The sequence below is a fragment of the Nansenia antarctica genome (assembly GCF_963989245.1).
Source record: "Nansenia antarctica genome assembly, chromosome: 3".
NCBI lineage: Eukaryota > Metazoa > Chordata > Actinopteri > Argentiniformes > Microstomatidae > Nansenia > Nansenia antarctica.
This window is the reverse complement of record NC_137688.1, coordinates 20,399,277-20,423,915: the sequence shown is the minus strand read 5'-3', so window position 1 is coordinate 20,423,915 and position 24,639 is coordinate 20,399,277. Positions and strand designations below refer to the sequence as shown.

Genomic DNA, 24,639 nt, shown 5'->3' with positions numbered 1-24,639 from the left:
TTCAACTCAAGCCAATTATGTCCACTCACCTCCAGATCGGCCTTGGCCCTTTCCTCTGATTTGAAAATGGAAAGTACTATCAGTTATTACTTCAAAGGCATATACATACAGTAGTGTTTAAGCTCGGCCCAATCATGTCCATCTGAAGATGTCAGTGATATGTCCTCTCCGAGTAGGCTGGGAACAGCTCGCCCATATACCTTCCTCACCCTGTCACCCCCACAACCCTCTGACTGTCCCAGAAGCACAGCAGCAGACTGAGTCAAGTACTGAGTCAATAGTCATCAGGGATTTCATTTGCCTATTCAGATCACTGTCAATATTTGTCTGATAGCACATAGGGCTGGTGTAAGGGAATAGTTGCGGCAAATAAAATAAAATATTACCAGCATTTTCCTGTCTTGTTACCCATTGGGTTAAACCAACCATAGTCAGAATATGTAAAAATGCATTTGAGATAAAATACTGACATATTGAAATGTCACATCTTTATTCAAAAAGAACTTAACACACAAATGATACATTCACATTAAGAAAAACATCCAAAAGTCAAGCAACATTTCCCTTGTATGTCTGTATAATGTCATGTTGCTTAATCTGCCAGCTTGGTACCAAATGAACATTCAAGAAAAATATAATATATATATATACATACAAATAGATTTTTCAAAAGACAGACTACTCTCTTTCAAGTAAGACAAATGTTGGTCACAAAACATGTTCACATCTTCAAGAGTACTAATACAACGAACATTCAACAAGAATGAAAGAAACAACTTAGCAAAACACACAAATGATACATTAACAACATTAACATCATCAATCCATAAAAGCTGCCTATGTCCCTGAAAATCTGATTTATTCAATGAGGTATTTAAGAGGGAAGCAGTTGTCATGGGGTGAATGTTTCTCAGCTCTGGCTGAGGCGAGTCTTCGTTGCAAAGTCGGCGCTGAGTTTACGCATCACGTCTCCGTGGCTCTGACCTACCAGCTCCTGACGCACAGCCCCAAAGTTCTCTTTGATGAACATGGCGAAGGGGGTGGGAGCCCGGGGCGTGGAGGGGGTGAGCAGGACCAGCCGACCGGAGCAGAGGGAACAGACAAACCTCTCTGTGTCCAGAGACTTGGAGTGGCGCCCGATCCTGTGGAGACGAAGAAATTACGCAGGTTAGAGTTAAGCCATGACACAGTTTACTTGACACATAAAAAATACTTTAGTAAGTTTCTACCTAGACAGCTGTCGTTCTATTGCTACACCAACATAGCAAACAAAACACTTCAAGACAACAACTATCCAGTCAGGTTGCTAAAATCAGAAAGAAGGACGCTCATCTGGAATAGATTCCTTAAATCCCAGAGTTTGTGAAACCTGACGTAAAAGTCAACAGACAGAGTTGACGTACGTGTTCTCGCAGCGGTTGCACTGGTACTTGAATTTGTAGTTTATGTCGTAGCTGTGGCAGCGGGTGACCATGGGCAGCTCGGGGTGGGCCATCGTGGCCTTGCGTGCGTAGATCTTCCAGAAGGGTCCGTGGCCATCCCTTACTCCGTTTATCAGCCAGGTGGCAGCGTGGCACATCTCATGCACCAGTGTGTCCCGCAGCCGGTCTGACGTGGCAGGGAGAGATGGAGGATGGGGTGAGAAAGAGAGAGAGAGATGGAACAGAGATCGGAAAGGAGTAGAGATGGGGAATAGGAGAGTTTAACACAGGGTTCATACATATATACATACATAATATTGATACACTCAAGGATTTGATTTTAATCAAATTAATTTCATGACATTTTCCTTTTACCAGCCAAGTCAAGCATGTACCTGCAGAGTCGCAGACCTTCACTGACAGGTCTATCCGGGCGTATCGGTTACCGCCCCCTCGCTCCTGGCCTGTGACGCAGTACCCAGCTGTCTTCCTCAACTTCTTATTCCAAGTGAGTGACATGTTTGTAGGGAGCTGAAACGATCCAACAAGCCATTGTGATGGTTGACAAACTTGCAGTGATATGTGTTATGTAATTTACCTGCGTGTGTGTCAGGGTTTCCGTTAACCGGTAATTACCGGTCTTTGTCCGATAAAATCTGTTGAAGTCCGACATATTTAAACCTCTTCGGTCATAAATGTCCGGTGAAAATAACCGCTAAACCCAGTAGCCCATTCGGCGGTAACCCGCCCCATCTGGCAACCCTGTCTCTCAACGGCGCGAGTAGTTTAGTCAGTTAATTTAGTTTGATCTAGTCTAAATAAAACCACTGCAGTGACCGGAGTCAAGGTTATTGTTCTGCGTGTTTTGGATGTGCTAGAGCACAGTGAATGACCACCGAGGGCCGTGAGATGCGGCTAGTAAAGGACGCTAGCGGCCATCTCAACCCCGTTCATTGATTGAGCCTGCCGTGCCCGTTCCAGCCCTGAGTCGGGAGAAGTACTACGGGAGTAGTGCGCTACTATCGACAACCTGGGCTCCTGGTACCATTAGATTAGGATTGATTAGATTAGGTTGACAATACCACACTACATTTGAGTTTAGGGATATCAATGTTATATATTTGTGTATGTTTTATCTTTATGTATTAAATGTTATAATTGTTCCACATTTGAGACCTGTCTTCCCCCCACTCAGTTATTCAGTCGGTGTCCATCATTTAAGTTCAATTTAGTCTATCTATAGAGTTTAATTTGTGCCACTAAGGTGAAATAGTCCACGGGTGTGTATCCCCCCGATACATCCTCCCCATTCTCATACTCCCGAGTCCGAGTAAGTATGATTTGACAGGCAGCTAGACTTAATGCCTTCCCAATCAGCGAGACGTGGTTATAGAAATGACGTTGTTTTATTGATAAAAAGGGTAAAACTGGAAAGAGAATATAAAAAACGTACATTACTGTCGTGAAACTATTTAACACACTTCAGTTAACGTAATGTGGAGTCCGTTCATTGATCAGTGTTTCCTCTACATGCATTTATTGGTGGCGGGCCGCCACGAATGAATTTCCTCCGCCACGAATTGATTCAGTCCACAACAAAAAAAAAAAAAAAGTTCTAAAAAAAAAAAAATTCTGAACATTTTAGCTGATTAAAATATATCTGATCCTAGATCAGCGCTATAATGGATGTTGACTAAAAGTGCACCTAAATCCACGCCCATCTCTCTCTAACCGCTGATCCAAAATCAGATTAATGACATTCAGTTGACGACGTGACACAAGGGCTCCTGATTGGTCTAAATGTGAACTGTGGTATTATTGTTATTGTGTACAGGCCACCGTAGTGACATCAGGGGGTTATTCCATCAACATCGCTAAAGGGAAAATCCAGGTTTAGTCTGATAAATCTCGCGAGAGTTCTTAAAAATATCCATGCATATTCTGATAGGTCTCGCGAGAGTTATCAAAAATAAGCCAGGATTTTCCTTTAGCAACGTTGATGGAATACCCCCCAGGTCAGGTGGGCAGGTTACGACGAGACAACAAGAGACCGGTATTGTAGAGCTTACAGAGCGAGTTAAAATAAAGACACTTACATTGAAATACAGAAGGACTCACGTGTATGTTTAATAGAATAACACGACATGGTGTCAGAAGTCCTGTAAGTGAGTGTTAAGAGTTAGATCGGCCGACAAGTGTCATTTGAGCTCGTGACGGTGAGAAGGGAGAAGAAAAGATGGATGCTAATGCTAACGCGGGAGCAGCTGCAGTCCAGAGAACGGCGCCAGTTTCAAGTGCTACGTTAGCAGACATTAGCAAGTCAAAAAACGATTCTTATGTGCCGTCACTGAATTACATGCTGGAAAAACATGCAGCTAAAATTCAGGGAACATTTGGACAATAAGAGACACACGGGAGAAGTACGGGAAAACAGGGCTCATGTGGGTCTCATCAAAGGTAAGAGTTTGTTTTCTTTAACTCAGCTGATACTCAGCTGTTTACCGAATGCTCCATCTGACTGTGATTTTACTTCTGTAATGTGGTGGGTTGACATAATTCACGCACGGAACTATAGGTTGAGACTATTGTTCCGTCCGTAGTACCCAAGTTGTTTAGACTGTTCTATTTACTGCTTGAGTGTGTTGTTGACAATCGTTCATGTCCTTCATTAAACGTTTAGCTTTGTCATTTGATACGCCGCCTACGACTACCATCTCTCTGCACTACAGTAAACAGTTAATCAGTAACGTTAGCCGCTTTTGTGCTCATGTAGGCCTACTTCGTATTATATTATAGCTGATGATCTTTGTGTGTGTGTATGTGACTGTCAGTCACAAGTTTATATTCTGTATATTCATATTATTATTTTTTTGGCCATCCTCTAGTTTTGGCTGTGATTAGAAAAAGAAAAAAAAGATCGTTGTTTTGAGCGCGCGTGCGCGTTTCATGCGCGTGCACGCGAAAAAAATCGCGCGCGGTCGGGGCCATCCGCCACCATTGTAAAAATTCCTGGAGGAAACACTGTTGATCGATCGATGCAGTCCATTCAAATAGCCATCAAAAGCTAAACTAGGCATACTTAAAATGACCAATTACATACTCAAATCCCATTAATGCAATTGAAATAAACATCTTAAAGTAGCCTACATTCGTAATTCAAAGTAGCAAAGGTGACTAGGCTGCCCAGTGTGGCGCGCGTGCAGCCCTGGACATATTATGCCATAGTAGCGCATGCGAATCATGAAAGCCTATAATATAGTTCGCGATCTAATCGTATCGGATGAGAATTTAAATAGACATTAAATGGCATAGGCCTATATAGGCTACACAACAGCTAATCACCGCGACAAACACCTATATTATATTCTAATGATGACCGGAATTTCTCCCGTTTGTCCGACACCAAATTTTTCTAACGGAAACCCTGGTGTGTGTGTGTGTGTGTTCACCTTGCTGTCAAAGATACTTGTATTGTATAGCTGGTAGAGTTTGCTGGTCAGGTCCTCTTTCGTCTGCTTGAAGTTGCGACTGTAGCTGGACAGAGACTGGAGGAAGCAGCCCGGGGTCTTACACACTACAACTCTGAGGGAAATAGAAAATAGCACTTGAAATTAATATCATGCAGATATGATGTCATCATTTGAATTAGATTTTGTTTGGTGGACTCAACATGTGTGGATAAGTTAGTAGTAAAGATGGCTACCCAGTACCTGGAAATGGGGATGGGTCTGGGCTCTGTCTGGGAGATTTTGGGTCTGGTGACGGGGGTCTTCGCTGGGGTCTTCATATCTAATGGCGTTCTCCCAACCGACAGAGGGCCCGTCTGTTTCGGTGCCCCGGGCCGTGGAACTGATAGAGGGGGTTTCTGAATGGACACTGGATTCACATAGCAGCACATGGGTACATTAAACAAAAAATCTGATTAAATAACGCCATCAATGAAACTCTAACGGCAAGAAATTACAAATAAATGGCCAGGTAAGGGGCCAAGATGTATCCAATGGTGAGGGAAATATCTTGTGTTACCTGTGACATGTTTAGGTGTGAGTGTTTTGCTGCTGATTTTGTTCTTCTTCAGTCTGTCCAGTAAAGACAGGAACTCCTCCTCTGAAGAGGAAGAGGCAGAGTCCGCCGGCTTAGTCGGTGCTGAATAGGTGCGCTGTGAGGGGGCATGGAAAGGGGGGCGGGCCGAGGAGGAGGGAAGAGGGGAAGCGACGACAGTGGGGAGAGGAGAGGGGGTGGGGGAGGGAGAGATGTCCTCTTGGTCACTTTCCCGGACTTTGACCTTGCGCGTCTGTGATGGCTTCTGACGCACCGGGTGACGAGTCCTCCACGTGCCCTTCATCACAATCCCATCTTCCTCATCACTCTCGCTGAGGAAGACAGGAGAATCACACCGAGACAGAGGTCTTCTCGCTAGGGGCTGGGCGGCCGGAGGCTTGGGGGTCTTAAAAACTGGAAGACAGTAAAGACAGAGTTGTTTATTTGTTTATTTATACAAATAATTTTAATAAATAAAATTGTATTTATTTATTTGTTATACTCTATCGCAAACAACTAGCCATCTGTGGCAGTTCAACACAGCAAGAGCTTTACTACAAAGTATAAAAAGCTTATATGTGAAGTATGTGGACAATCAGGGTTACCTTTGGAGGTTGGGGGTGTCTTCTTCTCAAAGGCAAAGTCATCATCAGAGGAAAGGCTGTCCACAATAAACTTTTTGAGGCTGAGGGCAAAACACAAGCTAAATGTGAATACTGAACAACAAGCAGTAAAGATCATCAACATGTCGTTGCGAATGGAACTGGAACCACAGAATGAACAACCCAGACCTCACCTGTCTTCACTGCCACTGCCCGCTGCAGTCTTCAGCTTAGGCTTGGGCGTTTTCACACGGTTCAAGACTATGGTATGAAAAGGGTTAGGGTTATAATAATAATTAAAAAAGGAGTAAGGACAATGTGAAGGGAAAATAGACGTATGTTCATGGACTGACCAAATCACATGCCGCTTTGACAACATGCAGCCTGTACTGCCCAGAATAGCCACATCATTGACAAAAACATGACTACTCCAAAGTCCAGAGGGCTAAGCCCAGTACTCACACTTCTCAAAGCTGTCATCACTGTCAGAGCTCACCACAAGAACTGGCTCACTAGAGAGGACACAACAGAAGTAAACAAATAAACAACACTTGGATGAGTTCAGGCAAGACATTGATTACAAGCCCTTGTATAATACAAGTTAAATTCAAAACAACTTCCTCACTCCTACCTGACTTGTTTAGCAGCATTGTGTGGTTTCCGTGGTTTCCGCGCGGATGCTTTGGGTGTAGCCTTCTCCAAAAGAACTACAGAGAAGAGAGCATTGTTCAATAAAGAATAAACTAATGTTGAAAATCATTTAAATACATCTCAATGCAGCGATACACTCTTACTTACACTGGTCAAAATCATCATCACTGGATTCAATAAAGACCGTGGTCCTGTCATTGGTCCTGGAGGGCTGGTTCTCTTTCCCGGAGCCACCGTCGCTGTCTGAGAGGTGGAGGTGGTCAGGGGAAGGGAAGCTCAGAGCCAGGCTGGAGCTGTTACCACCTGTGGCTGGGTGACGGGTCTTACTGATGCTTTTTATAAGCTGGAAGGAATGGAAAAGCATCGCTATATCAACCCTATGAGCTGTGATGATCTGTGCTTACTAATCTCTTTACTGTTACTCCCGTTACAAACTCAATCACTGCTTTGTATCATGAAGTGCAAGAAGAAACCAATTCTGGAATCATTACGAAATGAGATACAACAAACCTCATCCTCGGCTATCTCCAGTCCTCCCTTCTCCGACCATCCCAGTTTGTTAGCAACTCTCTGAAACAATCTATGCGTGTCTCCATCCATGCTGCTCTCTTTCTCTGCAGAAGACAAGCTGATGTCAGACAAGGCTATTTAAAGTAGAACGAACGCTGAAGACAAGCCCGGGCAGCTCATATCCCGTTGACCAGCTAGCGACGTCTGACAACGGAAAGACAAAGTGAGCGCAGTTGCATTGGTCGGTTGGCTAATGGCTTAGCAATTGTAAATACATGAGCGTGATTCTAGTCATGTCCATGACTAATCTATGAGGAGAGTCGTATGACCCATACGTTAGCTAGCTGCTTACATTGAGAAATAACTGGCCAGATAACGTTAGCTATCTATCTAGTTGACAGGTTAGGCAAGCTGCTGCTTGCATACATGGCTGGTGAATAGCAAAACGCACTGTTTCACATAAGAGGCTTAGTCTAATCGTAGACTTACATACAACCATTTATATTCGGGACAGAACATGTCTGTTACAGAACATTACCTGAGCTGATGCTGTTCGCACTACTTCGGCGTGGCCACAAGTCAGCGACTAAGGCACAAATTCAAAACTGGCGTACCGGAAGTTGTCATTTAGAGCTAGCGAACAAGCGAGACGCTTTCTGATGACGCAGTAGTCTCAGACATGTTGTCTATGGAAGGCCATCAACGTAAATAACGTCTAGAATAGATTCTAGAAATCCCAAATTTGACTGGCGGTCAATGCAAATGTGTCGTCTTTGTTACTTAAATACAATAAAATAAGAAGCTATTAGTAGCCCAAATCCAATGGCCAGTCTGGCAAACATTTATATAATGTCATTGCCGATCAATGATCGATGTCGTTATACACAAAACATTCATGAAATAGGGGTTGATGATAAAACAAAAAAGGCTTGAAATACTTTAGTTTGTGTAATACATCTAGAATATATGACTTTCAATTTTTTTTATTAAATTACGGAAAATAATTAACATTTTTTTTTTTAATGCACATGTGTAGAGTTCTCTCCTTCTCTCCTAATGACAGAACAGCTTAGGATCCACTGAGCCACATACAATATTCTGTATAAATGGCTGTTAGGATCTGTCTATGGTAATTATCAATCGTCTGTGCACATGGAAAAGCAATTGGCATTGAAATTATTCAAAAGTTGTATGGTGTTGTTAATTACATTCATCACATCCAACATCCAAGGACAGAAATCAGTTAAATAAATAAGTGAAGAATGTTTTATGTGCCATGCAATCAACTTGTCAATTGTTGGAATTTGGTATTTTTTGCTCTAGGCACAGGATCAGTCAGTCGGCACCCCTGGAGCAATTAGGTGTCAAGTGCCTTGCTCTTTCTCAAGGGCACATGTAGCTACCTCCTGAGATCGGGATCAAACAAGTAACCTTCTGATTGCTAGCCAGCCTCTCAAAGCTCTCGGCTACCGCTGCCCCCAGTGATAAAACAATGGGCTGCATCAGGGGTCCCCAAACTTTTTTCTGTGAGGGCCACATAATTTTTCCTTTCTGTGATGGGGGGCCTGGGTTGGTCTCTAACATAAAATAATATGGAACGGAGTGGAATGGAGGCGGTTGCGCAAAGCAATTGCGCGCAGGAGAGCACTGGTGGATGCAAACAAAGTCTAAACAGTTGAATTTGGATGGAATTTATACCTATAGTGATATGTCAATGAAATATAATTAGTTTTACAGTCTGATACTTGAGGGAGGACCCTCATCATACACGGGGGGACCCATGAATTAGGGCTGTCTGGGGGTCCTTAAACGAGCATCAAACACTTAATTTCTTGCATTCTGGTGAATTTAGATGCAATTTGTGCCCTTTCTGCATCAATTTATGGTGGAAATGTATTTCCAATTATCTGCGAAACAGCGCCCCCACCACCACGTCGGTGCAATGCCGCAATTGCAGCTAGAAATTACACGTTGTTCAAAGGGCCGGTCCAAGTGTGGGGCCGGGCCGTGTTCGGCCCGCGGGCCGTAGTTTGGGGACCCCTGGGCTGCATGATTCGCTCCACTAAGCCACCACACATGGATTATAGTCAAACTGACCATGTCATTGTCATGTCATGTCATCCTTATAGATACTGAAAAGCATAGCAAGACGAAACAAACATTCCACAAGATTTGCCATATTTCTTTCTTTATTTCAACAGATTTAGTTAGAGCCTTGCAGTATACCATTGATAGAGCATAAATAAAACAGTTCATAGAAAGACAACAGTACAAAACAAAAAACTGCTTAGAAAATACTTACCTAGGCCGTTCCTGGTTTGAGAGATTAAATCAAATCATTAAGTGGGTCAAAAGTTATGGTAAAATTACAGGCCCTTTCCAATGAGTACTGACAAGAAACTCCTCTGTCCAGTTTGTCCATACGGTTTGGTCTTTACAGGTATATAGCGTGACATCTAGGAGGACAAAAGCCATTGAGCTTCTTTTTTTTTTCTTTTCTTACATTGACACATGACAAAATCCTTAAAAGTTGGCATTTGATGGTGTGGGGGGGAGGGGGATATGATCTCTTAATCCCAATCAATTTTACGCATCTAACTCTATTTTTTGCAAGAGTTACCAATAGCTTAAAGACGAAAACAACAGTAGTAGTTGCAAACTAAAAAGACAGAATGTATTACATATGCAAGTTAAAGCTGATTAAACTTTAGTCAGATAGCTGCATCATTCATGGAGCAACACTGTCCCTTTTATACTCTTCCAATTCATTTACAAGTAGATCAGAAACCTGATGGGAGGCTGGGGGCACAGACACATCCCACTCACACAAAGAGAAAAGAAAAGAAAAGAAAAGCCACTGGTAGTGTCTAGGCGTCAGAGGGAAGGGGACATTCCTCCTTTTCTCACAGAGGGAGGGGGGGGAGAGTCTCAGGTGAAGAGCCACGGTCATCAGGCTCTCCGTCTGGCTCAGGGACACAGACGTGACGACGAGCATGATTTTCTTTTTTTGGGGGGTGGGGTTAGGCCTGCAGGCCTAACAGTGGAGGGAGGGATTGAGGGTAGGCCAGAGGCCTAGGGCTAGAACTGGGGGGGGGGGGGGGGGGGGTAAAGGACCTCAAGCTTAGGTGCTTTCACGACCCTGGCGGTGTTGGGGTTTGACAGGGTTGTCAGAGGGAGGGGAGGGGCAGCGTGCACTGAGTGTCTGGGTTGTCAGGTTCAGGCACTTTCACTGCTCTCCAGGGGTTGCAGGTTGATCAGGTGCTCTGGCTTGCCCCCGCTGGCGTGGTGCTCCCACATCTGCACGTACAGCTTCTCCAGATCTATGGTGTACTGCTTGGTGTTGAAGAGAGGGCTGCAGATACGCTGCTTCCACACGCGGGATCGGACCATCTTCAGGCTGGAGGGAGGACAAGTCAGGAGAGGTTAGAGCCACAAGAAGTAACAAAGAGACGGGACATTCAAAAGAACATTTGTCAGTCAGGCGGGATTCTTACTATTCCATGTCGGAGCCCAGTTTGACGGCGACGTCCTCATAGTCCTGGCGGCTGTTGGCGATGAGCTCTGGACAGCCCAGACACTTAAGCTGGGAGGCGGCCACCCGCGAGGCTAGGGTCTCACCTGTACGGGCAGAGTTGTCATTTAAAGACCGACCTGTCGTTCAAAGGCAAGATGTTATTAAAGCAGGCAAGACATACAGTACACATTCGCACAGGTGCCATTCATTTCCTACATTTGACAAATCTGATGGATAACAAAAGATCAGGCGCCCCCAAAAGCATCACCCAATGCTCTGATAATGTGCTCTAAATGTGACTCTACACAGCCCTACAGGCGAGTCTGCGTTTGGCTCCCCACCTGGCATAGTGACCATGGGCGTGCCGGCCCAGAGGACGTCCATGCCTGTGGTGTGGCCGTTGCACAGCGGGGTGTCCAGGCACACGTCGGCCAGCTGGCCCCGCCTCACGTGCTCCTCCTTGGGCGCCACGGGGGAGAAGATGATGCGGGAGGGGGGGAGGCCCATGTTCAGAGCGTACTGCTGGATGTTGGGCTCGCCCACGGCGGGGAAGCGCAGCAGCCACAGCACGCTGTTGGGGACTCGTTTCAGGATCTGGAGACAGAAGAAGGAGGAAGAGGATCAGCATAGAAATAGGAAATAAAGATAATAAAGAAATCTGAAGTGTTCTTTGCCTGAAGTGCTACAAGGATCTAACTTGGGGATAAAAAAAGTGTCAGGTTGGTGGAGCTTACGTTGGCCCACATCTGCAGGGTGGGAGGGTCGATCTTGTACAGCTGGTTGAAGTTACAGTAGACGATGGAGTCCTCGGGGAGGCCGTACTGGGAGCGGGTGGTCACCACGATGGTGCGAGGCACCTCCTCTCCGGTGGCCGCTTTGTTGTTGATCTGACAGAGGAGAAGACAGGAGTTAAATGATGGACACACACACACACACACACACACACACACACGAGAAGAAAAGGCAAGTGTGTGTTTCTCCCCCCCAACACCACCACATATTCCAACCACCTGCGGCACTTCAGAACAGTGAAATGTTATTGTTTTTTTATAATGACTTTGTTGCACTGTTGAGGAGCTAGCTTGCTCAAAAGCATTTAATTGGACTGTCTACGGCTGTATTCTGTGTATATGAAAATATCAAATCTACTTTGATTTGAAAGCCTACTATGGTGACCGAGGTTTGTTGCCCAGGTGACGAGTGAAAAACCAAAACCACACTTCTGAAGTGGAGACCACAGTTAATCCCGTTGTGCCTTTAGATTTCTAAATCAGATATGGCCATACCTGCAGGGCTACATCCCCAGACACTACAACCTCCTCCACTGTGAATATCTGAAACAGACCAGCATGATCATGCAATCACCCTGCTTATTATAGCCATGGATGACTTGGCTGGGCCATTGGTTTTAGAGGGTGGGAATACAGTCTAGAAGGGGGCTAGGAAGGCTGTTAGTGTCAATATATATGTGTGCACGCACGTGTGTGTGTGTGTGTTCGTACCTGTGTGGTGGCCAGGCCGTTGCTGACGGTGAAGCCGTTGATGGTGACCTGTATCTGTCCCTGGTTGATCATGTTGATGATGGCCTCGGCTGCTGTGTTCATGGGGATGACGGGCATGGACAGGGCCCCGTTGGTGTCACCTGATCCCTCCTGGATGTCACACTTCATCTAGAGAGGGGGGTAGGGGGAGAGAGAGAGGGGCAGGGGGGGAGAGAGAGAGCACACATATCAGCCACAGAGAAACTCTCTCATCACCTTTACGGTTCATCATTTTGATTTTACTCGACCCTGAAATGACCAAATACAAACCTTGCAATTCTCGATTAAACAAATACATCCATCTGCCTCCTAGTGGTCAAGGTCAGGTGTTAAGAAACATTTGACTCACCTTCACTATCTTGACGTCAGGCAGGCTGTCCAGGAAGGCCTTCAGATCGATGCCGTTCAGCACGATGCGGTTGTCAAAGATGTGTCCGTTCGACTTGAAGTCAATGACCGCCTTTTTCTGTTGAACGTGGAAGAATAGATTCCATAAAAAAAGGCTCAGAACATTTACTCCTTGATATGAGATACTTAAAATCTCTCGAGTTCGACATGACAATGAAAAATGCATTAAAACAAAACAAGACAAAGTGTCTTACCTTGAGGTGAGGGAACATGTTGGCATGGTCTCCAATGAAGAAGGTGTTGGGCATGTAGGCCAGTTTCTCAGAGTACTGCTCAGCCACCTCAATGGGGGACGTCTCCTTGTCAGACACAATGTAGTCCATGAAGGGGGCGCCGCTGGTCCCTGGGTACCCCAGCCACATGGTCTGACAGGAGGGGGGGGGCACACACACAGACGACACAGAAGTTAGTGCTCGGGGCCCTGGTCTTAAGACGTTACAATAAACTAAAAGGTTAACATGTTGCACTGCTGTTTCCAGTTCCAACGGATTGGTTTTTTTCTGTCAAATTTTTACATGGCGGCCGGTTCCTGCGTCGCAAGCTGTTACGAGGCATCCGTGCCTGCGTCAGAGTGTGTGTGTGTGTGTCTACCTGGATGGGGGCCGGGCGCAGGGCGAACAGCTCATTGCGGGCTCCTTTGGTGTAGCCGTTCATGTTGACCAGGATGTGAAGTCCGTCCTGGTGGATGCGGTCGGCGGCCTTCCCGTTGCAGGGGATCTGAGAGAGGAAGAGCAAGGGAGGAAGGAAGGGAGAGAGACGATTAGGGAGAGAAATCAAATTGAGCAATCGGTGAATGGGATCAATAGCGCCATCTCCTGTTAAAGCCGTCAGAGTGTTCAGTCGAGGAGACGCCAGTCTTCCATTGTTGTGGAATTCTTTTTGTCAAAGACTAAAACCGAAATACTTTAGACATTAAACCACAAACCTTGTTGAATGTGCTTCTCAATAACACTTTATTACAAATAACAAAGCCTGAGGCAGTCCATGGACATAACATGGCATAACATTTTAACTGTTTGAATTCTTTTCAGTTTATATTGCTCATATGCTAATTATTCATACCTTATTGGATGTTTGCCACCAATATTTCCCAGCTGAGGGACGTCCCAGTACCACTCTTCACCATCTGACCTACAGGCTACAGAATGTTCTGATATCCCCATCTCCCATGTACAAGCACACAGCTCCTGGGCCTATATCTGGGTCTGTAGCTTTTTTAACCTCAATCTGTGTTTTTTGCTCTACCATCTGTACACTCACCTGGGAGAGGTCTGTGAAGTGATGAGCCTCCGCCACCACTTTGACACGGAAGTTGGTGCTGTCGTCAGGGCTGAGGGCGTAGCAGAACACCTGGGGAGAGGCACCATGACAACCATGACACTCAAACAGCAGCAGCAGCAGCACAACCTTACACATCAACTTCTATTGTAAAAGCAGTATTGTGACAGCTGAGCTTCAGTCGCACGGTCACTACAACAACAGTAAGAGCCACAGACACAGACAGAGACAGAGACAGAGACAGAGACACACACCTCAAACTTCTCAGAGTTGTGCATGCCCGGGATGGACTGCATCAGGTGGGAGGTGGGGTGGTTCCCAAAGTCGGAGCTGACGTAGCCCACGCGGAGCCGCCCCCCGCTGGCCTTCAGGTCCTTGGGGTGTTCGTAGGCCGGCTTGTGCAGGGCGTTGATCTGGGAGACACACACACAGGCAAGTTAGACAACACGCAGCAAGCAGGAGAAAGATAACGCTCACGTATTAACGTAAATCATCTGGGCCCAGTTGTTCAAAACCTTTAATATGGATCAGAATGATCCTGATTATTTTCTGACTGATTTCCCCAATACGACTCAAAACCAGCCAGATAGATCTGATCCTGGATAGCAAAAAATAATCGGGATCATTCTGATTCTGAACAACTGGGCCCTGGACCTGCGCATCACCTCATTCCCCAGCTTCAAACAGGAACTAGGCTCTCCAAGCAGACCCTGAAGAGTAACCGTCAACCACAATCCCAACTGACCCAACCGTAACCCGTCTTCAACCAAACTAACCCATCATCAGGCCTTTCAGGGACACCCAACCAAACCGCCACCGACCATCACCGTCCGAGCCGTTAATATAAAGGAGGACTGTACTTGCTTTCATCATGGCCTGTACCTTGTCCAGACAGAGGTTGCCGTGGCGCTCGGCGATGGCCTTGCGGTAGACGTGGGAGAGCGGGTACAGCATGCTGTGGTGGGGGTGCACCGAGGGCAGGCGGTTCTTGTCCAGCTGGTCCGCCACGATGCTCACCAGCTTCTTCATACGCTCGTCATAGTCCGTCCAGTCACACACAATCTGACAGGGAGAGGCGGGTTCATGGACAGGTGAACGAGTGAGACAAATGCATTGTTTTTGGTCCCATCTGTGTGTGTTTGTGTGTGTGAGAAGGAGTGAAGTGTGTGTGTGAAGGAGTGAAGTGTGTGTGTGCCTACCTGCAGGCAGTGGGCCAGGTTACAGTATGCGTCAGGGAAGTCAGGCTTCAGCTTCAGGGCTGTGCGGTAAGATGCAATGGCCTCTGGGATATTACCAGAATCCTGGGGAGGGAACACACACACACACACACACAATTAATTACATGAAGAGATATCGACATTAGCCGATCGTATGGTAGAAGCCGTAAGTCTGACTGTGTCGGTGGGTGGGTGGAGGGAGGGTAGGGTACCTTGTGTATGGAGGCCAGGTTGCTGTGAGCGTCGGCGAAGGCAGGGTTGATCTGGATGGCACGGGTGTAACACTGCAGGGCTCCCTGCACGTCCTGCATCTCCTTCAGGGTGTTGCCCATGTTGGAGTACGCGTCCGCAAACGTGGGGCTGATTCTGGGGGGGAGGGAGGGAGGGCGAGACGGCAAGACTCAGTGTCAACGCAAAGGCCTGACCTAGACACGCACCTCAGATGTACGGGACGCGTTCTGACCTGATGGCCTCCTTGTAGTGCATGAGGGCCTCTGCCAGCTTCCCTTGCTGCTGAAGGACACTGGCCAAGTTAGAGTGGGCCGCGGCAAACTCCGGGAACACCTAACACACACACACACACACACTCAGTATATACACACCCCCCCACACACAATACAACGGCAACACCAAATACTGTAAAAATGCAGTATTCAGCTATATGCCCCTAGGGCTAGCGGCTCCACTCCTCTCACCTCCAGGGCTTTCCGGTAGAGCTGGACGGCGTCCTCGATGTTGCCCTGCTCTCGTTTGATGTTGGCCAGGTTGTTGAGGGAGTCGGCGTGGGTGGGGCACAGCCGCAGAGCCGTGTTATAGCACTCCTCCGCCTCGGACACCTGAGGGGTTGGATGGGCATGGTACGAAGGGTTAATTAACGCACCCACTCACTCACTCAAGAGCCCAGGCAATCTTACTCCTATACCTCTATGAGAGCTTTAGAGCCTTTTAAAAATGGTATGTTAAAGCTAAACTGAGGTGATTTAAGATCAGAAATGTGTTTCTAGATGGTGGAACACCAATGCCCAAATAAGACATCTCCATGACTTAAGGCCTATATGTGAACAATTCATCATGCAAAAACACCTCCATCGTCTCTGTTCTAGGATGCATGGAAAAGAATCTCAGACACCTCCTACACAAGAGAGCCAAGGGAGGCGAGGCATGCAACGGAATCGCAGACAACAACAACAGGGCTCGACATTAACGCCGTTATACTTGTCCGGAGCGAGTAAAACTTTCGCCGGGTTTGTTTGCGCGAGCACGGCGACGCTGCTAGATCCTGGATATTTTTACCTGTGTGCAGGAAGAACAACAGACAGCGCAGGCGCGAGACTAGACTAGATGATTGTGAGTGACGGTATTATCTGTCGATCACCCGTACGCTTTGATAATATCTTCACTCACGATCAACTAGTCTAGTCTCACGCCTGCGCCGTCTGTTGTTCTTCCTGCACACAGTTAAAAACATCCTGGATCTAGCAGCGTCGCCGTGCTCGCACAAACAAACCCAGCGAAAGTTTTACCTGCTCCGGACAAGTAAAACGGCGTTAATGTCGAGCCCTGAACAACAACAAAAAAGAACTGCGGCCGCGGAGACCGGCGTGCGTCTCGCAGTGGCAGTGGGGATGCAGGTATACGGAGCCGTCTTTGCGGGGACACACACACACCGTGTACTTCCTTACATTGCCCTTCTCCTTCAGGGCGTTGGCTAGGTTGCAGTAGGCGTCGGGGAAGTGGGGCTGCAGCTCGATGGCGCGGCGGTACGTATCGATGGCTAGGTCGATGAGGCCCTGCTCGTAGTAGACGCAGGCCAGGTTGCCGTGGACGACGGCGTGGTTGGGGCTCAGGCTGAGGGCGCGAAGGTACCCTGCCACAGCTCTGTCACACACACAAACACACGTCACACCATTAGATTAGATTCAAAGTCATTGTCATTGCAGAGTACAAAATGCAGTTTAGCATCTAACCAGAAGTGCAAATAGTGATATTAAACATGACAGTGATGTATGGCAGGTACAGTATGGCAAGTACGGATGTTAGAGGTGTATCCAGTTATGAACTATGTACAGTTAAGGTAGCTATATACAGATGTATAAATAGAGGCCATCAACTACAAACCAACACCATGTCGACAAAGGCTCTGGTTCAAGTATGACAAGAAAAACTATTGGATATTTTTTACACACGGACACAGGACTTCATCTTTCTACAATGGCAATTACAAGGTTGGTTCAGGGCGTCTCCACTGGTAACTAGCTCTGACTCAGGTGGGAACAGACACACGATTGTTGAACGTGTGAATCAGGGTGCGTCCGTGTTGACACAGGCCATTCCAGACAGGATCTCCACTCACCTGTCAAAGATGCGAGCTTCCTTCAGAACGTTGCCCAAATTGATGTAGGCATCAAGAAAGTTTGGATCCAAAGTTACAGCCTGAGAACAGAACACCCAACAAGCCATCAAAAAGGGACCGAAACACTCTGACTGAGAAGAGGAATATAACGAGTTGAAGAGTTAGGACTTAAAAAAACAGTAGAAACCTACGCCTAGACGTACTACCTTACCTTTTCAAAGTGATGAATGGCCAACCATATCTCTCCCTGGGCGTTGAACACACAACCCAGGTTGCTCCAAGCCACCGCAAAGTTGGGCTGAGTCTCGATAGCTTTCAGGTAGCAAGCCTTAAAAAGGGTTAACAATGAAAACCAGAGTAGAGAAAGAGGTGGGGGTAGAGCAGGTGTGTGGAGGGGGGGGGGGGTTGTAAAATCAAAATAACAAATAGAAGATTGAGAATAAAAAAAAAAGGAAGAAAACAAAACAAAAAGGAAGAGGAAGCAGAATTAGTGACCACTCTCCACAAAAGCAAAAAGTGAGTCTGCAGCATGGGCTTGCTTGCGCGTTCTGCCGCGCCAAGCTGCTTTGCTTATCCCTACGCTGCGCAGATCCGACCAGCACCCACACGCAGACCGACATGCTACAGTTATGGCCTCGTTGACCCACAACACGAGGGGGTCCCCAAAAACTGCTGCTAGAATACATAATAACCCCGCTAAAGGTCTATTGATATGTGGAGAGGAAAACAAGTATACAACTCTCCAAATTTCCTTACATAATAAAAGCCTGCGACTTCTCTGTCAGCTGCCTAGGACAGGAGACTGTGCTGTGGTCTATCACAACCTAGAATGCCGATTGCTGCGTGCAGATGGGAGTCCCTGTAATGCGTGCGCGGGCGCAGGCGCCCAGGTGCACTGAGCACCATGCTGCCGCCGCTTGCGCCGACCCTTGCTGCTTAGCAGGGGTCGTTTTGGTTCGCCGCTGACTCTGGCTGAGTGAGCTGGCTGCAGACACAGAACCCCGGGGGAACCCCTGCTGCTCCAGACTGGGGGGGGGTGGAAGGCATTTTGGAGATGTGAGGAAAATCAGGACAGCAGCCAATCGTGTCCAATGCCCTCTAAGGAGAATAGTAGAGCTACCAAGGCCCGTGGACTTTTTTTTCCACAGGACAAAGGAGAGAAGCTATTGGAGGATGTGTGCGTCTGTGAGAGCCAATCGGGTCCTGTTTGAGGCGAGAGGAGGGTGCCGGGTGCCAGGCTGGCAGAGGGCCGGGGGAGGTCTGCAGCCGCAGGCCAGAGGGGGAGGGGGGGCAGGGGGAGCTTGCTTGCGCGTGACGCCATTTTTGGCCGCTTGGAGGGTTTCGCTGCGCAGCCCCTGCGCTACTGCAGACTCACAGCGCATCATCTGCATCATTGGCAGAACACCGCAACTCCAAATCAAGAAGGAAAAGAAACAACAAACACATTCAACAGGACAGAAATAACCAACAAGTAAGAGTTAGATGGCTCTTACTTTTTTTTTTCTCGCTTTAATATTGCTTCCAATCCATGTTTCTTTTTAAATGTATTACAAACTTGGCCGTTGTTATGTTAAAGGTACTTAAAGGAGTGCTTACTGTACTTTTCTCTTTTTTTTTGTTAACGTTTTTTTCTTGTTTTGCTCTTCCAAGGAAGCCACAAGACAGAGGCGCTCAGGCATGGAGGGAGTTGAAGGTGTTTTTTTCTTTTGTTGCCAGTTACAAACCCGTTACCATATTTTTGGACTTTTGGACTCAGAGGGGCGGCCGCAGCTGGCTGGAAGAAGAGGAGAGGACTGATGCTGCCCTAGTGTTCCTGTTCCCGCCAGGCACCCTGAAACCTTCTAAATAACAATATCAGTCGTGGAAAAAACCAAAAGAGACAAAATAAGAAAACACGAGCGTTAGTAAAGGTTTCGCAAACAATACATTTTTTTCATATGGAAATAAAAAGTATTTTCAAATAAAATAAAAAAAATAAAAAATAAAATAAAAACACACTAAAATACTTAGTTTTACACTCATGCACTGTGCAGAATGTTTCTTTTCCAAGAACAAATGGATGTTCCAAAGGGGACAGGGAGGGAAGAAAGGCTTTGATGTAGTCTATCAATTACTATGATAGTATGCCTATTGCTATAGTAACTATGTCTCAAAACTAAGAGAAAGGAGGGAGGCTAACTGGCTTGATCTTCCCCAAATGAACATCACATTTCTCTGGGAATAATATATCGAAGCATACTTGGAGAGTATGTCATCGCTTTTCTTTTGCCTTTTTTTTCTTTTTTTCTTCCTTTTTCCAAAAAAGCTTTTAGATACTTTTCTTTATCATGTCCTTCTCTCCCGAGTCCTGGCCAATGGGTGGGAAGAAAAGCCTGGGGTTTAATGATTTATATCAAGAAGCCTCCACAGCTCTGAAATAAAGAGGTCATCGCTTTTTCTTGCGCGTGCGTGTTTCTCTCTCTCTAACCCAGCGACTGACGCGGCTGGCGGAGTGTCGATTGTGAGCTGTCTGCCTGGCGCAGCTTGGGCCGTTCAACATGCTTTTGGACAGGGGAGGTGGAACCCTTACCCGCTCTACTAGACTGCAGGGGTGTGTGAGATTAGATAAACAGTCGGGTGCAGTTGGCTTTATTTACTGTTTTGGGGGGTGAATATAGGAAGACAGCACTGTTGGAGCCTCTTTTGGGCGTAGCTGGAAGGTCAGGAAGACAGCTCTGAGCGCGCACACTCCACCGGGCCTTAGCGAGCGCGCGGGGGGGTGGAGCGACAGAGCAGGGGGGGCTGGCAGCTCCCTGGCGCTCCTCCCCACTCCTCCCCCCTCTGGCACGAGATAAGATGGCCTGGACCCAGCATGGGGGCGACACCACAGCTCCAAGTTTCACCCAACCCCCGGGTAGACACAGGCCCTACATAGCCAACGTGCGGATGGCTTGAAGTTGATAAACAAAGGGGGCAGAAGGCATTCAATAAGATACCAGAGTAGCAAATCTGCAGGGTAGTAAGCATTACATGTGGGAGAACTAGATGGGTTCTTCAATAAAAACATTGGAGTAATGTGGTTTGGTTAGAGGCCATCTTATCTTTTGCACTGCATAGATAAACTAACTTCATCAGTTCATTTATTCTTCAAAGACCGAGCCAGCAATATCCCTCCAAAACCAGCTCTATCAGTGTCTGAGTCACATTTCAAAATTAACATTAACACGTTATGTATCACTAGCAATTTGAGATGCCCAGCCTTTCTTCCTGTGGGGGGAGGGGCTGACCTGAGGTCAAAGGTCAGGATGAAACAAAGAGTTGGTGGCAAAGAAAGAAAGCAAGGGTTGGGGGTGTGAAGGTGGAGAGAATGGAGATCCCTCTATTCTAGCTATGGTCAAAGGAAAAGTATAGCGTTTTCTGCCAAGTCATTGAGACAAAAAGAAGAGGGGGGGGGGGTTACATCTTTTTAAAAAGCATTAGCCCTTTATTAGCCTCACATGGAACAAATTGGGGGGGGATCAAGACAGCCCATTGGTTCTGATAAGAACATAGGATAGGGGTTATTCTACTCTTTCCTGTACAAAGGAAGGAAAGGGAGAGGCTGATGCCAGCCTCCCTTCTATACCGGATTGAGGGGCTGATAGGCCTGCCCAAAGCCAGGGTGAGTGAAGATATGGGGCCAGGGTAGCAGAGGGGGGAAGGCATGGGTAGAGAATAACACTCATGTGAATGAGTTTACCCTAAAGGAGGAGGAGGAGGAGGAGGGCCTCAGGAATACTGAGAAAAACAAAACATCTACGAATAAACCAAATAAAAAATAAATAAAAAGATAGCTGTGCAAATGTCGACACACTGGGACATACCTTAGCCTCTTCCAAACGCCCGAGGGCTTTGAGTAAGTTGCCCAAGTCACTGCGCACACAATACAGATCCTGCAATGAAAGACACACAAATAAAAGACACACCCATACCTCATTCTTTCAGACTTGTGAGGGGCCATCAAGAAATGTCTAGCTAGGGGTTTCTACAACTATTTTCTGAATACTAGGGCGAATGATTCACTCAGCATGAACTCTGAACTCTGTTAGGGGGGTCAGACCATGGTACCCGGGGGGGCACTCACCGGGTTGTACTGTAGAGCTGACACGTACGCCTGCACGGCGCCCTCCATGTCCCCCGCCGCCACCAGAGCGGCCGCCAGGTTTATGTACCCGTCGATGAAGTCGGGCTTCAGTCTGAGGGCGTGGCGGTAATGCTCTATGGCCTCCTGGAGCTGCCCGCGCTCCTTGTAGACATTCCCCAGGTTGGAGTAGGCCTCTGCCAGCATAGGGTTCTGCTTGATGGCCAGGGTGCTGAAGTGAGCCGACCTGTGGAGGGGCCAGAGTGAAGGGAGGGGGGACTGTCACCAGTCTGATACGGTAGCTCGCTGTGCTGGAGATGGCCGGCTTAGAGAAACAAAACCGTGTTGGTGAGATTCGGCATGACAGCTGGTGTAAGTTTTCAGCTTTGCAAGCCGGTGAGATAAATGCTACTGTGGTTTTAATGTGTAGGCCTCATTCATTTGAGTAGGCCTAAGTATAATATTGCCCTGCCTAAACAATATCACTAAAGCTACAATAGACTGTAAGACTAAAGCGAAACTACCTGCAAAGTTGTTTCCTAATCATTGTCTAAAATGGTATCAACAACCAAGTCCCAACCAAGAGCACCACAAACGCCTTCACCTCAGCACCTGTGAAAAGAGAAAATTGCCGCCACCACCACTGCAAAAGAAGGAGTTTCAAGAGCACGCAAGGGAGAAAAGAGACATCACATGTAAGAAAAAGGGGGAAAGACTGACAAGACAAAATCCCTGCAGCGCTCAACCACTGCATCCATTCTCCACCATCCCCACCACCAGCACTGTGTGCAGTGCAGCCACAGCGGGCCCGGTATTGTCTATGCTCCGGGCGGCCCATGGTGAGCTCTGGGGCCTCCCTCCCCCCACCTCACCTGTCGAGCCTTCGGCACTGGAAGTGGATGGAGGACAGCAGCAGCAGCACTCCAGTGTTGTCGGGCTCCTGCCTCCACAGCTGCATGCAGTGGCGCTCTGCCGCCTCAAAGTCACCGGACTGATACTCGCGGTGCGCCAGCTCGGCCAACCCTTGGAAGGAAAGCATACGTTTTGTCGGTTCTGGAGCACCAACACAACCCAAGGAGGGGGGAAACAACACGTTAGATGTGATGGAATGTGACAGACATTTTTTTTAAAAACTTAATGAGAGAAACCTTGTGACTAAGGAAATCATAATTGTATCTTTACTAGATAATGTTGTTGGATGTGAGATGTGTGTCAGTGTAGCCATGAACATGACTGACCGTCATCATAGGCTTGTCATTGAGTCACGTGGAGAGCAGCTAATCGTGCATCCCCATATAAATAATTTTATAATTTTGCCATTTAGCAGACGCTTTTAATCCAAAGCGATTTACAATTACGAATTACAGGGACATTCCCCCTGGAGTAACTGAGGGGTAAGTGCCTTACTCAAGGGCACACTAGTAGTGGTGTGGTTTCAGGCGGGATTTGAACTCACAACCTTCCGATCACAAGTCCAACTCACTATCCACTAGACCACCACTACCTCCCTATATAGATCAACATGAATAATACAGTTTACTTTCTTTAAGTTATCAGGTGAACAAATGGGCTGTCTATTACAGGAATTGAGGGGAAACGGTTTCTTATAAACAATTGGTTTGGTTGGCTTCTTCGTGACGTGATCATGAAGTTGAAGGGGGTGTGTGGCCGTGTAAAAACAACTGATAACTGATGATGGGATAGAATGACGAGCGAAGAAAACGTTAGTTAATGACAGAGGCCACGTCGCTTGGATGAGCCACAACGTCATGTAGAGAGAAAGGATGCAGAGAGTAGTGGTCTAAAAATGAGCTGGAGGCATGCACATGTCTCGTTGTCTAAGCTAACCAGCTACATTCATGAACTCGTTGTTCTTACGATTCTGTGTCAACTAGATAACGTGTACAACTCTCCATCTGCAGCTACACATATGATATATCGTTTATTATCACACACCATTGATGGCTAACCACTGATGATTGCATAACATGTTTAGATGGGCACGCATGGCACTGCCGTATCTTTGTTGACTAGCTTAGCGAGCTACTGAGTGGAATGAGCATGGTGGTGCCGGGTGAGCGCGGGGCTTTACCTGTGCTGTCAGCCACGTTCCCCACGGAGCTCGCCATCCCCTCGGTGGTCTTCGAGTCCTGCACGGTGGTCGTCAGGGTGTTAGTTTGAGAAGGTCCCACTTTCAGAAAACGGTAGATTATAGCGTCGGTTTGTCGACGTGATGGTGGCTGCTAAGCTAGGTCAAGCGGTGACGCTAACCACAGCGCCAAGCTAGCCGAGATGAATGTCACGATGTCACTTTACGGTGGCACACGACGGCTTGTCGTCCAGGCGATTTAGCCTCTTTCCCAATATACACTGTCTTCTAACAGTTAGCAGCCAAAACGGTACTAAAAAACGGAGATTAACAGTTCATCTCTCCTAATTCAAATTCATGAAACGTTGGTTTCCTTCTTAACAAAGCTACTGTCCACAGTCATAAAATGGCGAATAAGGTTGGGACTTGTTTATCGACAGAAAATAGTTCCCCAAAAAGTAATGGATCTTAGAAAGTCTTCCCGAAATCAGACGATTGTATGTGTTATGATCCCTGTTATATGAAAGACCGATTCACAATGCTAATTCAATGCTAAACCTATCGTCTCACGATCACTTTGTAAACATGTTATGTGATCCGCGGATGAAGACACTGTCGCAGTGATGTGTGTCGTGAGAGATGGAAGAAATACGGTCTCTGACGTCACTCCCCCGTGCACTGCGGCAAATCGGAAGGAGGGAAATGAATAGAAGGAGACTCTCTGAAACACTCGTTGTGCACAACCGACAGGGGGCAGTCTTCACAAACGTTTTAGTCTACCATTGTACAGACATTTCTGGAGACAAAAAATGGGCTGTGCAGAATATTGGTTGAGAGTGTTATTATTTGTAAGACACGTAGTTAGTTATCCAATATAATTGTGTACTGTTCCTGTTTATCTGCGTTGTCATTTGT

At 46.9% G+C, this 24,639-nt stretch overlaps 2 protein-coding genes across 2 annotated transcripts; both read right to left on the bottom strand.

Moving 5' to 3' along the window:
* Positions 1 to 910: 910 nt before the first annotated feature.
* Positions 911 to 7,079, bottom strand: gcna (germ cell nuclear acidic peptidase; the record flags this gene model as incomplete). The annotated part of the gene is made up of 11 exons (XM_080527053.1): positions 911 to 1,142; positions 1,404 to 1,608; positions 1,817 to 1,952; positions 4,871 to 5,003; positions 5,132 to 5,270; positions 5,448 to 5,567; positions 5,691 to 5,876; positions 6,068 to 6,147; positions 6,523 to 6,576; positions 6,696 to 6,771; positions 6,863 to 7,079. The coding sequence occupies 11 exons, from the start codon at positions 7,077 to 7,079 to the stop codon at positions 911 to 913; spliced, it is 1,578 nt and encodes a 525-aa protein (XP_080383179.1).
* Positions 7,080 to 9,404: 2,325 nt separating this feature from the next.
* On the bottom strand, positions 9,405 to 24,067 carry LOC308152389 (UDP-N-acetylglucosamine--peptide N-acetylglucosaminyltransferase 110 kDa subunit). The gene is made up of 22 exons (XM_080525358.1): positions 23,728 to 24,067; positions 22,508 to 22,658; positions 21,639 to 21,882; positions 21,379 to 21,447; positions 17,748 to 17,864; positions 17,537 to 17,616; positions 16,866 to 17,061; positions 15,879 to 16,019; positions 15,647 to 15,747; positions 15,396 to 15,549; positions 15,166 to 15,267; positions 14,849 to 15,028; positions 14,221 to 14,379; positions 13,949 to 14,038; positions 13,280 to 13,405; positions 12,883 to 13,053; positions 12,630 to 12,746; positions 12,242 to 12,409; positions 11,474 to 11,626; positions 11,081 to 11,333; positions 10,720 to 10,876; positions 9,405 to 10,622 (listed from the first exon to the last, which is right to left on the bottom strand). The coding sequence occupies exons 1-22, from the start codon at positions 23,762 to 23,764 to the stop codon at positions 10,442 to 10,444; spliced, it is 3,147 nt and encodes a 1,048-aa protein (XP_080381484.1). The 5' UTR covers positions 23,765 to 24,067; the 3' UTR covers positions 9,405 to 10,441.
* Between the last annotated feature and the right edge of the window lie 572 nt (positions 24,068 to 24,639).

Coding starts and splice junctions, on each gene's coding strand:
- LOC308152389 (XM_080525358.1), bottom strand. CDS start 23,764: ATGGCGAGCTCCGTGGGGAACGTGGCTGACAGCACAG. Junction 21,883..22,507: donor CAGTGCCGAAGGCTCGACAG/GTGAGGTGGGGG, acceptor GCCCCTCCACAG/GTCGGCTCACTTCAGCACCC. Junction 15,550..15,646: donor CACTACAAGGAGGCCATCAG/GTCAGAACGCGT, acceptor CCTCCCCCCCAG/AATCAGCCCCACGTTTGCGG.